The 16,020-nt window shown below is 30.8% G+C and overlaps 1 protein-coding gene across 3 annotated transcripts; it reads left to right on the forward strand.

Moving 5' to 3' along the window:
- The first annotated feature begins 788 nt into the window (after positions 1-788).
- LOC107436501 (sodium-dependent glucose transporter 1A) lies at positions 789-15,750 on the forward strand. Of its 3 annotated transcripts, XM_071178974.2 has the most exons (6): positions 855-1,058; positions 2,362-2,479; positions 9,017-9,128; positions 10,954-11,080; positions 12,652-12,813; positions 14,690-15,750. In XM_071178974.2, exons 3-6 carry the CDS (start codon positions 9,057-9,059, stop codon positions 15,706-15,708), a joined length of 1,380 nt encoding a protein of 459 aa, XP_071035075.2. In that variant the 5' UTR covers positions 855-1,058; positions 2,362-2,479; positions 9,017-9,056; the 3' UTR covers positions 15,709-15,750. The 3 variants fall into 3 exon arrangements, with proteins under 3 accessions (XP_042909178.2, XP_087021584.1, XP_071035075.2); XM_043053244.3 differs by lacking the exon at positions 2,362-2,479 and having other exon boundaries at positions 789-953; XM_087165458.1 differs by lacking the exon at positions 2,362-2,479 and having other exon boundaries at positions 798-1,058.
- Positions 15,751-16,020: the final 270 nt, after the last annotated feature.

Consider the following 16,020-nt stretch of genomic DNA (forward strand, 5'->3'; position numbering starts at 1 on the left):
TCATTAAGAAAATGTAAAGGTTAATTCGAGAAAATTCGATGATTAAATAAAAAGTAGATATTTTTATTCACTGAAGCCATGTTCTATTCTTCTAAGACTCAGTGTCCAATATATTTAACAACATTTTGGTACAATTATATCAATAAAAATTATATTTTAAGGTTTTTTTTCCTGTTTGTATGTTTTTACAGAGCGATTGTCTATGTGAAAAATATAATCAGATTTATCCTTACTGCTCGAATGTTTCTAATTACAATGAAAAATTATAAGAATGTAAAAAAATCGGCTTAAGTAATCTTTTGAACAATTTAATGGCGTAAATTTTTTATTATTTGAGTGTAATGAATTTTGTTTTATGACAAAAATATGAAGAAATACACAATAAAAATAATATACAATATATAAAAAATACTAAAAACTAAAATATTTTATCATTTTATCTATTAATTTTAAGAAAAAACAATTAAGTTTGATTATTTGATTCTTTTAAATATTTAATAGCACTTATGAGCTTGTTTTCATCTCAGCTAAAATAGAATTTTTAGCCGTTATTTAAAGCTTGATTCTCAGAAAAATAAGTACACATTCAACGAAATTATTGTCCAAGCCACTACTTTAAAAACAAACTACTTTCAATTTAGTACTACTTATAAATTACCAGCATTTTTTAAACAATGTATTTAATTCACGTTTAACTAGGTTCAGATAGGAGGCTGTTGTCAGAAATATTCAAATAAAGCTTTAGAATTGAGAGATAAAGTTAAAAACAACCGAATCTGAATGTTATGAGATAGAGAGAAGTTGTAAAGCAGTCAAGAAATAACATACAAACAATTCTCTTTCGACCTTCAATTACACGATAAAGACTGTAATTCTTTGCCATGTTGGCGAAACTGTCTCGAAAAAAACTTTACCCCTTTTTCCACAAGACAAGAAGCTAGCGAAAAAAAACTGTAAGTAATATTTTCGATTAATTATTTTATCATGCAATTGTTGTGTTTTCCTATTTTGATTCTAAAACGATCTATTATCAACAAATTTTGAATAATGTTCTTCATGTAAATATAATTATAAAATAAATATAATCAGGTAAATATATCAAGTTACCATTAAGCTTAATTGTTGGTCTTCAGAAAAATAATGAAAGTTTGTTCCTGTTAAGAAGTTATAACGTAGGAGAAACTTTTCATCACAAATTCTGTTTCATCTTCATTAGTTATATGAAGAGATAAGTTAATTCATGTAAAGTTAGATTAAATCATAAAGCTTCAAATGTGAAATTTTTTTTCTCACCAAAAATCAAAATGAAAAAAGATTATTGCAGGATAATATGAAGTTGCGTAATCCTGCGATCATATATTTGCATTTTGATATTTTAAAAATCTAAATTTTGAAAAATATTTTAAAAACATCATTTAAAATTACATGGTAACTTGACGTATTTACCTGATATTACTTTTAATTTTAAATTACTTAATTGTGAAAGAGAATTTGTCATGAAGGCTAGATTAAATCATAAAGCTTCAAATGTGAAAATTGTTTTTACGAAAAATCAAAATGGATACAAATTATTACAGGATAACCTAACGCTGCGTAATCCCGCGATCATGTATTTGTATTTTGATATTTTAAAAATCTAAATTTTGAAAATTACTTTGAAAACATCATTTAAAACTTAATGGTGACTTGATATATTTACCTGATATCACTTTTACTTCACTTTTAATTTTAAATTACTTAATATAAGTGAATGAGAATTTATCTTGAAGGCTAGATTAAATCATAAAGCTTCAAATGTGAAATCATTTTTTACGAAAAATGAAAATGGATACAAATTATTACAGGATAACCTGACGCTGCGTAATCCTGCGATCAAGTATTTGCATTTTTTGATATTTTAAAAATCTAAATTTTGAAAATTATTTTGAAAACATCATTTAAAACTTAATGGTAACTTGATATATTTACCTGATATTACTTTTAATTTTAAATTACTTAATATAAGTGAATGAGAATTTATCATGAAGGCTAGATTAAATCATAAAGCTTCAAATGTGAAATCATTTTTTACGAAAAATCAAAATGGATACAATTTATTACAGGATAACCTGACGCTGCGTAATCCTGCGATCAAGTATTTGCATTTTTTGATATTTTAAAAATCTAAATTTTGAAAATTATTTTGAAAACATCACTTAAAACTTAATGGTAACTTGATATATTTACCTGATATCACTTTTTCTTCACTTTTAATTTTAAATTACTCAATACAAGTGAATGAGAATTTGTCATGAAGGCCTAGGTGCTTGACCAAGGTTGGGTGATATGCCCTCTTTAACCTGTATCTTTTGTTTTGATTAGTGTAGAAAGTTCTCTATAATCAAATTATCACCTTCCTGAAGGAATCATTATCGAGCCATAAAAATAATATGTTAAAAGGACCCGGTGCAACACAAGGAAAAATATATTATTCTTAAAGGTAATATTTTTACTTCAAACTATTTTTTTGGCACAGGCAAACATTTTACATGTTTTGAAAAATTCCATTATTTTTTATTAAAAATTTCCAACTGTTAAATGAAGTTTTAAAATTTAATGGAAGAATTAAATTATTTTCATGAAAAAAATTCGCTCATGGTGTTTTTAATTAAAAAGCTTTTGAAAAAACATTCTTCCGAATAAATCGAAAACGTGACTTATCATTTTTCAGTAGTTTCAGATTTCAGTAGAGCACTTGAATGCACATTAAAAATTCTTTTCCTTATAAACATTCACGAAAAAAAAAAAACCTTACGAATTTTTGTTTTTAGAAAGAACTTCATAGTATCTGAATTTCATTTAAAAAATAGACTTGCTAAAATCCGAATTTGTTGAAAATAATAGTGTACATATAAACATTTGTGTATTGTAGTGTACACATATACATATAAAAATTTTAACATTCTTTTCAATAAACTACTCAAGTAAGATTCAAATGTAAACAAAAACGGTTAAATTGCTCTTGAGTTACAAAAAGTTTTATTTTTTTAGTAATTAAACCGATTAAATTTTGACTTTTAATATTGCAAATTTGAAAAGCGTGTAAGAATTTTTATTTTTATATAACAGTTCAAAACTTTTTATATCATAATTAAATTACATAAAAGTTATTAACAATATTATAATCGTTACTTTTTGCAGGATGGTTATAAAATAAAATGGGATAAAAAAAATTTGTATCACTCTGTTATTTCAAAGAAATGTCAAAATATGCAAAAATAAAATAACGTAAGGGTTCCAATTTTCTACTGTTTTACTGACCTCACTATTCAGTTGCATATCTTCCAAATGGCGGCCAAATCTATTGTAAGAAATTTATGTTTATCTGTATTGTGTTTGATTTTTTTAATCTGAATAATTTTCTTCTCTAATTAAGTAACATATCTTGCATGGATGTCTCAATAGTAGCTTCAATGCGATAAAATCAGGACTTGAGGTTTTTATTTATCAGGATAATTACTAATATTTTTATGTTATGCGATATTCTTTAAAAGCTCACTATAACGAGCATTGCCTATTACGAGATGTCCGCTATGACAACTCATTTCAAGGACACCGTCATAAGCATGTGTATGTTTGTAACAAGTTAAAAATTTCTTACCTCCCGTTATTACGACACACTGTTTTTAGGGAAATACATTTTCTCGCTGTATAAGTGAACAATATTATACAAAAAATGTTTAGATAGAAAAGACATTTTTTTTTGACTGGTACAATTTTTGACACTACAAAAAAAGTTAAAAAGTCTTCTTAAAGGAAGGAAAAAAAACAGTGTATGGCTAACCACCAGGTAACAAGTTATTTTCTTCCTAACGCAATAAAAGATCACATTTAAATCAATAAGGAACACATTTTAATTCAAAATAATTGTTCCAACTAAAAGAAAAAGAGATAAGTAGTTGGGGACATGTAGCAGGCAGCAGAAGTACTAAAATCACTTCCTCTGTCCTGAGATATAGAAAACTTATCATCCATTACAAGGTGTACTACTATTTCCTATATATATATATATATATATATATATATATATATATATATATATATATATATATATATATATATATATATATATATATATATATATATATATATATATATATATATATATATATATATATATATATATATATATATATACACTGAAGAGCCAAAAAATATGGTACAGGCATGAGTATGCAAATAAAGGGGTGTGGAGCCAATCAAAGTACAGCCCTGCGATCGGCAACGCATATATAAGACAACGAGTGTCTGGCCCAGTTCTTAGATCGGTTACTGCTGCTACAATGCCAGGTTATACAGATTTAAGTGAGTTTGAACGTGGTGTTACAGTCGGCGCACGGGAGATGGACATAGCATCTCCGAGATAGCAATGAAATTTGGGTTTTCACGTACGACCATTTCACGAGTACACCGTGAGTATCGGAAATCCACCAAAATCCCCAGACATGAACATTATTGAGCATATTTGGGATGCCTTGCAACGTGATGTTCAGAAGATATCCGCACCCCCTCTTACTCCCACTGGTTTATGGACAGCCCTGCAGGATTCATGGTGTCAATTATCTCGCACATTGATCGAATCCATGCCACGTCGTGTTGCGGCATTTCTGTGTGCTCGCGGGGTTCCTACACGATATTAGGCAGGTATAACAGTTTTTTTTTAACTTTTTAGTGAATATAATATATACATATATATATATATATATATATATATATATATATATATATATATATATATATATATATATATATATATATATATATATATATATATATATATATATATATATATATATATATATATCAGGGGTCTGTTTAAATGTTTAAAAGAAATTTGGGTCCGTTAACGGACCCTTCACAAATTTATTTATCTTCATTATTATATATAAACATATATGGCAACGTTACTTTTAAAAAGTAACGAGTAAAAGTACAAGTATTTTTAAAAAAAGTAGCGAGTAAAAAGTAAAAAGTTCTTATTTTAAAAAGTAACGAGTAAAAAGTACAAGTAAAAGTACAAGTACTAAACAAAAAAAGTAACGATTTAAAGGTACATTTCTAGGAAATCGAAAATTCAAAGTAACCTAAAGTTTTATTGAATAACAATCTTATGTTCCTTAATGTTTTTGCAAAATTGTTGTTATTTATTTAATTATTTTTAATTTTGAAAGTTATGGACATTAATTTATTTTTAAATTCGGAAGAATATTATAATATAATTTTATAATATAATCTTGTAATATAATTTTAAAATCAAATATAATTTTAATATCAAACTTTTTATGGATTTGCACGAAAAAGAAATTATATCTATTGATTTTAATTTTCAGTTTATTATTTTTATTTATTTAAATTACTATTGATTTAAAATTGTTTTACTCTATAGAAACGCGTTTTAAAAGCACAAACATAAACAAAGCAAACACGGGGTTTCAGATAGCTTTGTGATCTTTGAGCTAGTAAAAAATAATTGAATGTGCAGTATCAGTTGAAGCAGAACAGTCTACAGTTTTATTTGTAACAATGGCAAATGCTGAAGTCATACGAGAAAATCATTTTCCGAACATTTCTGCCTAACGGAATAATTAAAATTTGTAAACGAATTTTAGTATCATCGGCTAAATTAATACCTCCGAGTTTTTCAAGAGTTAAAATAGTAATTATAATAGTTTTAAATTGCACAAATAGTTCTGAAGTTCTTAGAGATTTGACTGGGCGTTGTTTGACAAGGTCGGGCATAAACATAATTTTAGTAAAAAATGTACTAGGTAAAAATGTACTTAGTAAAAAATGTATTAAGACAAAAATGTATTATTAGTGTGTTCAAAAAGAAAATTGAAAAACGTAATAACAAAATCCAATATTTTTTTTATTTAAAATGTATTAAATAAATGCATAAAACTCGAAAATGAATGAAAATAACTTGCTAATTAATATTTTTATTCATTTTGCAAAATAATTGCATTTCGAAAGTGGTGTCACTGAGTCTGCTGCGAGAATTTCCCAGAACGTGCTTAGTCAAGCTGAATAAGCGCTCCACGGGAGCACTAGAAGGTACTGCAGTATTATATTTCACATATAATTTATTTACGATTGGATATCGATTCAAAATTGATATGCTTTCCGTTTTGACATTTGAGCTCATGTATGCCATAAATTCTTCTGTCGCTGGTGATTGGCATGATGTTTTCAGCTTTAGAAAATTTAAAATCCCTGGGTTTTTTTTCTGTTACGTTATTAGTTATAGCAGGGTGTTCAGCTTGGACAATTCTTCCCAATTTTTTTGTAGCCTCCTCTCTAGCTTTTTCTTCCAACCAATTAAATTTAATGCAGGGTACCAGACCTTCAGCAAACAATAAATCGTCCTGCGATTTCACATCGCGAAAGCTTTCGCGGTTCAAAAGAGCCTTCTTTTCCCTTTCAGGAATGACAATTTTAAAAGGTCAAGGTATTTAAACACGAAGTTAGCTGTGAATGCATATATATTGCACATTAATTTTATAAATAAAAAAAAACATAAAATTATTTTAAAATTTAATTTTTCTTTTTTCTTTTAAAAAAAAGCTTACCGAGTTTTAGAAAAAAGTAACGATTTCATTCGACATTTCCGTTACAAATACTTGTACTTTTTCCCCAAAAAAGTAACGAAAGTACAAGTAAAATTACTAAATTTAAAAAGTAACGAAGTACAAGTAAAAGTACGTACTTTTTACTTGTACCGGCGGTACAAGTAACGAATGTAAAAGTACTGCCATATATGTATATAAATATATATATGTAAATGCCTTGGTTACCATTAATAAAGTCAATCAAGACATTTAATGATAACATGAGTCACACAGACTCTTAAAACAATTAAGATCGAACCACATAGGTTCTCAGTTTCACACAGAAACATTTAGTTACACAGGATCGAACCACACAGGTTCCAAGTTTCACACAGAAACAAACTTCAATTAACTAATAATATAGTCATCTAGACTCTTAACCACTAAGGTTACCCGTTTCACTTAGAAAACATTATCAACTCATTCTCTTCATTTACATCGAGAAAGTTCTATCCATCTCGTTCCGACGAGCGACATCTGGCGGGATAACATAGAGGCGGTTGTCTCGCTTATTACATATATATATATATATATACGATGTAACTGTGAATGACCGAAATAGGTGGTTGGTGACTTTCACCGATGAATGTTGACAATCACATAGTCACTGTGGTAAATGTCCGAAATATATACTAGTTAAGTTCCACTGCCTGGTGTTCATTTGCCCGGTATGCCTTACCTCAATGTTTTTTATGTCTCAGTGCCACTGCCCGGTATATATTTTGCCGGTACTCCGAACACTGATGTTTCTCCTAAACTATCCTCAACAGATATTAAAATATCGAATGAATGTAATAATATCAACAAATAAATTAATATCAAATAGGACATAACAAATAGTTCGGACATTCACCAAAGCGACAATGTGATGGTTGACCTTCACCGGTGAAAGTCGACTTGATTTCGATCATTCAAGATAATACATATAAGTTATAGTTTGTCAATAATGGGTATGAGGCTATGCGACACCCTATCACCGTTTATGTTTAAAATTTCTACAGCCTTTTTGGAAGGAATAAAAAATAAATCTAAATAATGACTTGGTAACTAAGTTTTTCTTTTCTAAAATAAAAATACAAATTTTTTTTAAATAAGTACTAAAGGTATAACTAACTATTCAACACTACTTAAAGAATCACTTACGAATACATAGGAAAAACAAACATAAAAACAAATACTTGTCTTATAACTAATTATTTAACACAACTTAAATTATTAGTTTAGACAATTTAGCAATATGAATTGTTATAGATGGTGTTGATAATTTAGATAGAGTAATACCCGAGTTTTTTGCTACCATGTAAGAGAAATAGATACACTATAAATAATTTCTGATATCCTCTTGTTTTCTTAATTCTAAATGCATCTCTTTGATTTGAATTCCAAATATGCTGTATTCAGTATTAGCTGTTCTGAGAAACACAAGGCTGCAGGTCGATTCGATTACATTTGTTCACATTTTTATAATATAGAAGATCAAAAAATATGTACGCACGATTCCCTCACCCATTTTCATCAAAATTAGTATAAAAATATTTCCAACTAGTCCAAATAATCCATATTTTCCAAAACTTAAATGCCCCAATTGCAGGGAACCATTCACTATAAAGTACATCTTAACCCAGTGTTGCAACTTTAAAGCTAAGAGACGAATATATGTTAAGCCTGAATATCCTGAATTATCGACTTTAATTGGAGACAATCCACATAGAAACTGTCTTGAGACTGTCTTGAGACTTAAAGACACTGATGAATACTTTTAACACTAGAAAGACGGAAAATTCGTATATACCTATATTGCCTAAAAGCAGTCAAAATGACAGGATTGTGAATGCGTAAATAAATTTGTTTAAAATTAATTTTTTACATTTTTTATATTATTTACAGTTATTTAACAAGTTATTAGTAAATATTAACAATAAAAAAAATTATATGTTGTACAAAATGTCACAAAATTCTAAGAAATTGTGTCATTATAGACATCATTGTTTTTCTAATTGAAATTAAAAGCAGTCAAAATGACTTCCTTAGGCAATCTAGTGTTAAACAGACTTTTAATTTTGATCAAGTGTTGAGCGCGGTATAACCTTCTTTGGCTCTTGCGCAAAACATTTAAACGAACTTACTCATCAAAACTTAAAAGCATCGTTAGGAAGTGCAGCACAACAAGAATATTAAAAGGGAATAAAATTTTATTACTTACTCATATTTTAGTCGAAAAGTAATGTTATAAAAAAGGTTGAGAACCTATGGTTTTAGCAAATAATTACGAGAGATATATTATTTTCCACATTTTGTAAAATTACATGACTCCACCTAAGGTCAGAATAATTCGTGTAGGCGACTAATATTGTTTTTTCTTTTCATAGTGAAAAACAACTCGAGGATCTTAAATCAATCTTTGGAGAAATGGCATTGTTATCAGCAAAAAGTATCCGCATTTTCAAAACATTCAACTTGTATGGTTGCTTTTTTGTATTGGTAAGATATGCTTCACAGTGCCTTTTTTTTTTAACTGCATTCTATAATGCGAAATAACAAATATTGTTTACCGAATATTCTTGAAGTGCAAGTTGACAGGAATGTGACTGATAGTACGAACTGATTATAAAAGCTAGCATCACAGCACAGTGCTATCTATGCATACATTTATTTCAGAAAACAGAAAATTTATAGATTGCATAGTGCAGAGAAAATTCATGGAGGAAATTTGACCTGTCGATTGATTAATCTATCATAATTATTTAGTGGTACAGTATGTTCTCGATATCCCGAAAACCATGTTACGTCAAAAAATATTTCCTCCTTGGCATTACAAATCCACCTAATGTTAATTTGAATTCCTATGTCGAAGGGTTTTTTCTTAAAACCTTGCTGCGTCGAATTTTGTTCAAAAAAGAAAGCAAATTTTTTTCCGCAAAAATCACAAAGCAAGTTCATTGTAAACCAATTCTCTTCTATTTAATGCGTAATTATTTTTGTCTTACTTTTAAAAATAAAATTATCATTGCAGAATTTTTTTTACTTATAGTCAATTATTATTACATTCATATTTAATAGTAGTTATTCTTATGTTTCATGACTCCACTTTTTAGAGTAATATTTTAGAATATATTTCTCTACTTTTTAGGGTAATATTTTAGGATATATTTCTCTACTTTTTAGGGTAATATTTTAGGATATATTTCTCTACTTTTTAGAGTAATATTTTAGAATATATTTCTCTACTTTTTAGAGTAATATTTTAGAATATATTTCTCTACTTTTTAGAGTAATATTTTAGAATATATTTCTCTACTTTTTAAAGTAATATTTTAGAATATATTTCTCTACTTTTTAGAATAATATTTTGGAATATATTTTTTTACTTTTTAGAACATATTTAATTCTGAACTTGTTATCTCGAAAATTTGTAATCACGAAAACTCGCTATCTCGAAATTTTTTTAGCGTCCTTTGAACTTCGAGACATCGAGAATAGACTGTCATTAATATTAAATGCTAAAAGTAATAAATAGTTTTGTAAGCTGGAATAATATTATAGATAGAAAAAAAAATAGTTACAAAATTCCATTATGTGTTCTTTCTATTAATCATTATTTATTATAATCAATAAATCGGTATAAACCAACACTATGAAATTAAGATCAAAACTGACAGGCTTATACCTACAGTAAAACAAAAATGTAAAATATTTTCAGTTTTTTTATTTATTGCTTTATGTTATCAGATTAAACAAAACACGCTTTTAGAAATGCATCCCATCAGAATAAATTCTGTATTCAGACTAAATTCAGTATCATTCGGCATGATACTATCGCTCACAACCAACTCATAATACTCAAAATACAATCAAGTACTTTTTCTGGTACACAATATTAAATGCCTACAGTATTAATATTAAATTACCTATGTTATTATAACTAGTATATATTAAAACAGCACCTTATTCGATAATATTAGTAGTACTAATTACCGAAATTAATTATGCATCATTGGTGTCAATAACAGTACTATTGCGAAATTTTACGGTATCCTGAAACGAATAAGTACTTTTACTCAACTTATTTTTTTAATTTCATTTAACTTTAATTTGAAATTATTTATTTTATTTAAACTATAAAATATTTTTATTTCTTAATTTCCTTCTCCAATTACAATAATAACTAACTGCAACAATACTAATCTCCAATTACTACAATTTTCCTGTTCCCTGAAACAAATAAGTACTTTTACACAACTTTTTTTAGTTTAAAATTATAATTCATTTCTTTTAGCAGACTCACTATATTTTTCTTTCATTTCAGGGATTGTGTGTTGCCATACCAGGTCCAACGTTAATTGATTTGACTCACCTTGTACACACCGATATAAAGACCATAGCATTCATTTATGCAGCCCGATCAGTTGGATATCTTGCAGGTTCTTTACTCGGTATGAGTTTCGTCCACACACCTTCATATTACAGTTAATATCACTTAAATAAAGCCACCTTGATTTTGAGCCAGAACCTGACGCAACGAAAACCATTGAGAATAAGATAAGTCTATTAAAAAAGTCGATATTTAGACATACATTTACAAGTAATAACTTACTTTCTGCTCTATCTGGTCGGAAAGAAGAAAACATCGAATAATGTTTTTTTTTTTAAAAAAAAGGGGGGGGGGGGATATCCGCTGCAGTAAGATCACCTCTGCATATAGCTATATATCCGCCATTGATGACGTGTAGCAGGACTTCCTACCAAGTTTCGAAGATATGACAGCCTTCAATTCTGCCATAAACAGCAGCTTCCAATTTTTTTGTTATATATATACAGTCCTACTGAGGATAGCTGAAACGTTTTCTTGTGGACATAGGTCAGGCAAAAGGGAAGACCATTCATGACATGCACCCTATGACCCAAAAAGCCAATAGCGTGAAGTTTTCTAACCGTATATGAATGCACTGTTCTGCACCCATTCTCCCTGTAAATGGCTGGAAGAACTATCGTCTGCTTCCATACAGCTTGAACGAGAGGCTAGTTTGAGTTTACCACCATAGCTTAAAATTTTCCACACAATCAATGAGTCTCCACCCAGTGGCATAATAGAGAAGAAATTATTTTCTTTTCTCGTGTCATTGTAATAGCTCCCAAAACTATTTGGATCATCTTAAATTTTTTTTAATTTTCTTTCCTTTTTTTCCGTGTGGATAGCATCATGGGCTACCGCTAATTATTTTATATCCCAATTTGTTTCTTGAAGATTTTCTTTCGTTTGGTTTTTATTTTCAAACAGGAACTTACTTAAAAAACAGCCCTCGTAGAAACACTTTTCTGTAATAACGAAATTTAGCATGTTATCTAATACAAGCGTATAGTTTTTTCAAGGTATTATTTCAGATAAGTGTTCATCTTATATAGCTCATTTAGGCGGCACACCTGGAACTAGAGTTAAAATGTCTCTCAGATTAAATTTACAATCTCGTATACAAACGATGGCAATCAAATTTAGCCTTGGTTAGTCTTAAAACTTTAACGCAAGTAGGTGGGTAAGTAATAAAGAAGTATGCTAGTTTATATTAACTTAAATTTATTGCAGTTTTTCATAATTACAATATTGTACTAAAATTCAATATTTTCCAATAATCCAACTGCAGCTTTGAAGTTAACATTAAATAATTATCATTATCAAAACTTAAACTCATTACTGTTTTTTTTCCATTTTCAATGCCCACCTGTGTTGAAAGTTCGTCTATTCAGGCATTTAAAGGGCAGATGTATTGGTCATTCTTTCATAGGCACCCTATTAGGTGGGCCCGCGTTGCTCTCACAGTAAGGACAGGTAGCACAGAGATTGAAATAACATTCATGCCTTGCCCGGAATTCGAACCCAGAACCTTTCTGATGCTAGGCCAGTTCCCGGACCCTTACACAGTCCGGTCGGCTTATTATTATTGTTTGGATGTGCATTTCAATAGTACTAAATGAAGCAATGGCTAAAATGTGTGTTTATTTCAAACAGGTGGTGTTTTCTTCGATATGATTTCTAGAAAACAGATTATTTTGTTCTTCGGTAATGTTGTCACCACGATAACTATGTTTGGAGTTCCCTGGAGCAGACAAATCAGGACTCTCACCATATGGATGGTTGTAAATGGTTTAACTTTGGGTGTTCTCGATACAGGTATCTCATCCCCATATTTTTCATTTAGATTTCAACGTCATTGCTCATTATGTAATTCATTCTGACAATTCATTCAATAGACATCTCTGTACATTTCGTTATAAATTCTTAAACTAGGCTTAAGACGAAAACTACATTAGAAGGCTTTGGTTTTCCAATTGATTTATTTTCAGACATATAATCGGGACGAAACAAATGAATTTCTTCAACCGGTATTATTTTTTGCCTTGTAAACAGAGAGGTATTTATTATTTTTTTTAAAGAAAAAATATCGTTAAAAATATTTTAGTTTTCTTCTTCAGGCCAAACTGGAATACACGATTAAATTAACTATTTAACTATGACTTGTCAATGTTTACATTATCCCGAGAAAACATGTCTGATGACATGAGAAAATATTATCTGAGAAAACATGGTTTGTTTCTTTATAATTGTTTAACAAACAGCCTCAAAACAAATCAACTGTTTCAGAGTGGTTACATTGTTTTTGGAAACAATGACTGTCTAATATAACGTCCGGGGTTTAGTTTTATCATCGTTTTTACTCTAAATTTTACCATTTAATAAGTTTATTTAACTTTAAATGAGGGATAACCGGATGGTGCAAGGTCGGGTTACATGGGGGATGCGCAATCACTTTCTTTCCAAACTCCAATAATTTTTAAAGATGTCTGAGGCCTCTCACTGTTGTTTTAGAATGCTATTCCTCTGTGATTTCGAAATGAAACTTTTTAGATGGTAAAAATTTCAGTAACAACGATGATTTCAAAGCGCATTTTGTTGATAAGGAATAGAAGTTCAATGAGTGCGGGAACATGAAAATACTGAGAAAATGGCAAAAGGTCATCGAATAAAGTGGAAGATATTTGACTGAGTATTCATTTTCTTGGAAATAAAATGATCGAATTTTATTTCACTCTAAAAAACCCAAATTACTTTCTAGCTAACTATGTAATCTACATTATTGTAAGACAATTATTTATCTGTGTTGCAAAGAAATCTTTTGTGCACGTTTGTCAAGCTGTTAAAAAAGTATTTTATTTTATAACCGTTGTTGAACAGCCGACCCAATTTTGAGTTTACGACTACCAATGTTCAACTCCGTAGCTTTGTAATTTAAAACCCAATCAAGAAGACAAGGTTGGTTGGTTGGTAGTTGATTTACGTCGCACTAGAGCTGCACAATGGGCTATTGGCGACGGTCTGGGAAACATCCCTGAGGATGATCCGAAGACATGCCATCACAATTTTGATCCTCTGCAGAGGGGATGGCACCCCCGCTTCGGTAGCCCGACGACCTGCGCGCGAAGTCGAGCACTTTACGGTAGCACAGTTTAACGAGGACCAATACCGCACACCCTCGGTCCCTACGCAGACTGATCCAAGTGGGTCACCCACCCGCACACTGACCGCAGCCAGTGATGCTTGACTTCGGTGATCTGCTGGGAACCGTGTCTTAACGATCAGTCCACTGCGGGACAAGAAGACAAGGGGAAAAACTAACTTTTCATTACATGGATAGGAAAACCACGAGACTCTAGGACAACGACAGCACTGTGGTCGGTGCAAGCCGGATGCTGTTTGGTGTCGAGCAGCCATCTCTGGGTTTCGAACCCGGTTCAAATCATTGGAAGGCGAACGCTCTATCCCCTGAGTCATAATTAAAGAATTTTTCATATTTTATTTTATAATCATCGTTGAACAGCCGACTCAATTTTATGGGTTTACGACTTCTATTGTTCAACTCCGTAGCCTTGCAATTTTGAACCCAATCCAAAAGACAATGGAACTCCCGGATCGAGTATTGCGAGAAATTTGTCTTCGTGGAGGACTTAATTAAAGAATTTGAAACTAATGTGCCTTATTTTATTTTCAGGAGGAAATGTTTGCTGCCTCAATCTATGGGGTAAAGATAGCGGTCCGTTTTACCAGGCCCTCCATTTTACGTTTGGCATCGGCGGATTGGTATCACCTCTTATTGCTGCTCCATTTCTCGGTGATTATTCAGATTTCGAACAATTTTATGACAACGGAACTTTAGAAACCAACGAGACTTGTTATCAAAATCATACAGAATTTTCCAACGCTACTTCTGTTGCTATTCCCAGGGTAACGTGGGCATACATGAGCATCGGCGTCATCTCCTTTTTCGTAACCATTTTATTTCTTGCAATGTGCATCATAGCACCTGTTGACGAGAGCGGCAGGAAAGGGGGCGAGTCGGAATCCGGTAAAAAAAGTTGGGCCTTCACAGCTCTCATTGTATTCCTGACCTGCATCTTGATTCTGACCTCAATGGGTACTGAAGTGGGTTATGCCCAAATGCTGACCACCTACGCTGTGAAAGGACCTCTGCACCTGTCTACAAGTACAGGAAGCTACATGACTTCAACTTATTGGGCTGCCTTTACAGCTTCGAGACTCGCGGCCATATTTTTGACCATAAAATTCAGCAATTTTAGTTTGATAGTTTTTGATGTGGTTTTAACATTCATCGGTGGGTTAGTGTTGTTGTTTTTAGCTGCCTCTTATGATTGGGCCCTTTGGGTTGCCTCCATACTTCTCGGGGTCGGGATAGCCTCTTTCTTCCCAGCGTCCGTCAGCTGGATTGAACAATATATCAATGTTACCAATAAAATAGCCTCCATGTTCGCCGTTGGAGCCTCTTTCGGGGAAATGATAATCCCCTACACAATCAGCTATTTTATTGATGAGAAACCAGAAGTTTTTATTTATGTAGTTATTGTGAGTTGTGTTGTGGCCATTGTTGTGACTTTTATTATGTATTTAATTTTAAGAAAAATTCCTGATAAATACACATCACGGCGAACGGGCTCTGTGAATGCTGCACGTTCTGGTTCTGTGAATGCTGCGTATAATAACACAGAGATATAGTGTAGAAAGTCTATTATTTATATATAAATATGAATGTCTGTCTGTTTGTGTGTTCTTTATAGACTCCTAAACTATCCAAGCAAAAAGCGATGAAATTTGGCACGCATGTAGTTTGAGGCACGAAGAAGGTCACTGTAGACGATAGAACATTCAACGACTAACTGTTCGAGCTGGATGATCGAAAAACGAAATGGAATTTTCGGATTGGTTAAGCGTTAGCTATTTTTTTAAATTTATCTAAAGAGGTTTCAATTCTTCAAATATTTTAAAGAGAACATCAGTGATATTTGCTTGTTTGCAGTTCTATTTGAT

Source organism: Parasteatoda tepidariorum, chromosome 6 (genome assembly GCF_982258835.1).
Source record: "Parasteatoda tepidariorum strain Cologne lab strain chromosome 6, Ptep-v5.0, whole genome shotgun sequence".
NCBI lineage: Eukaryota > Metazoa > Arthropoda > Arachnida > Araneae > Theridiidae > Parasteatoda > Parasteatoda tepidariorum.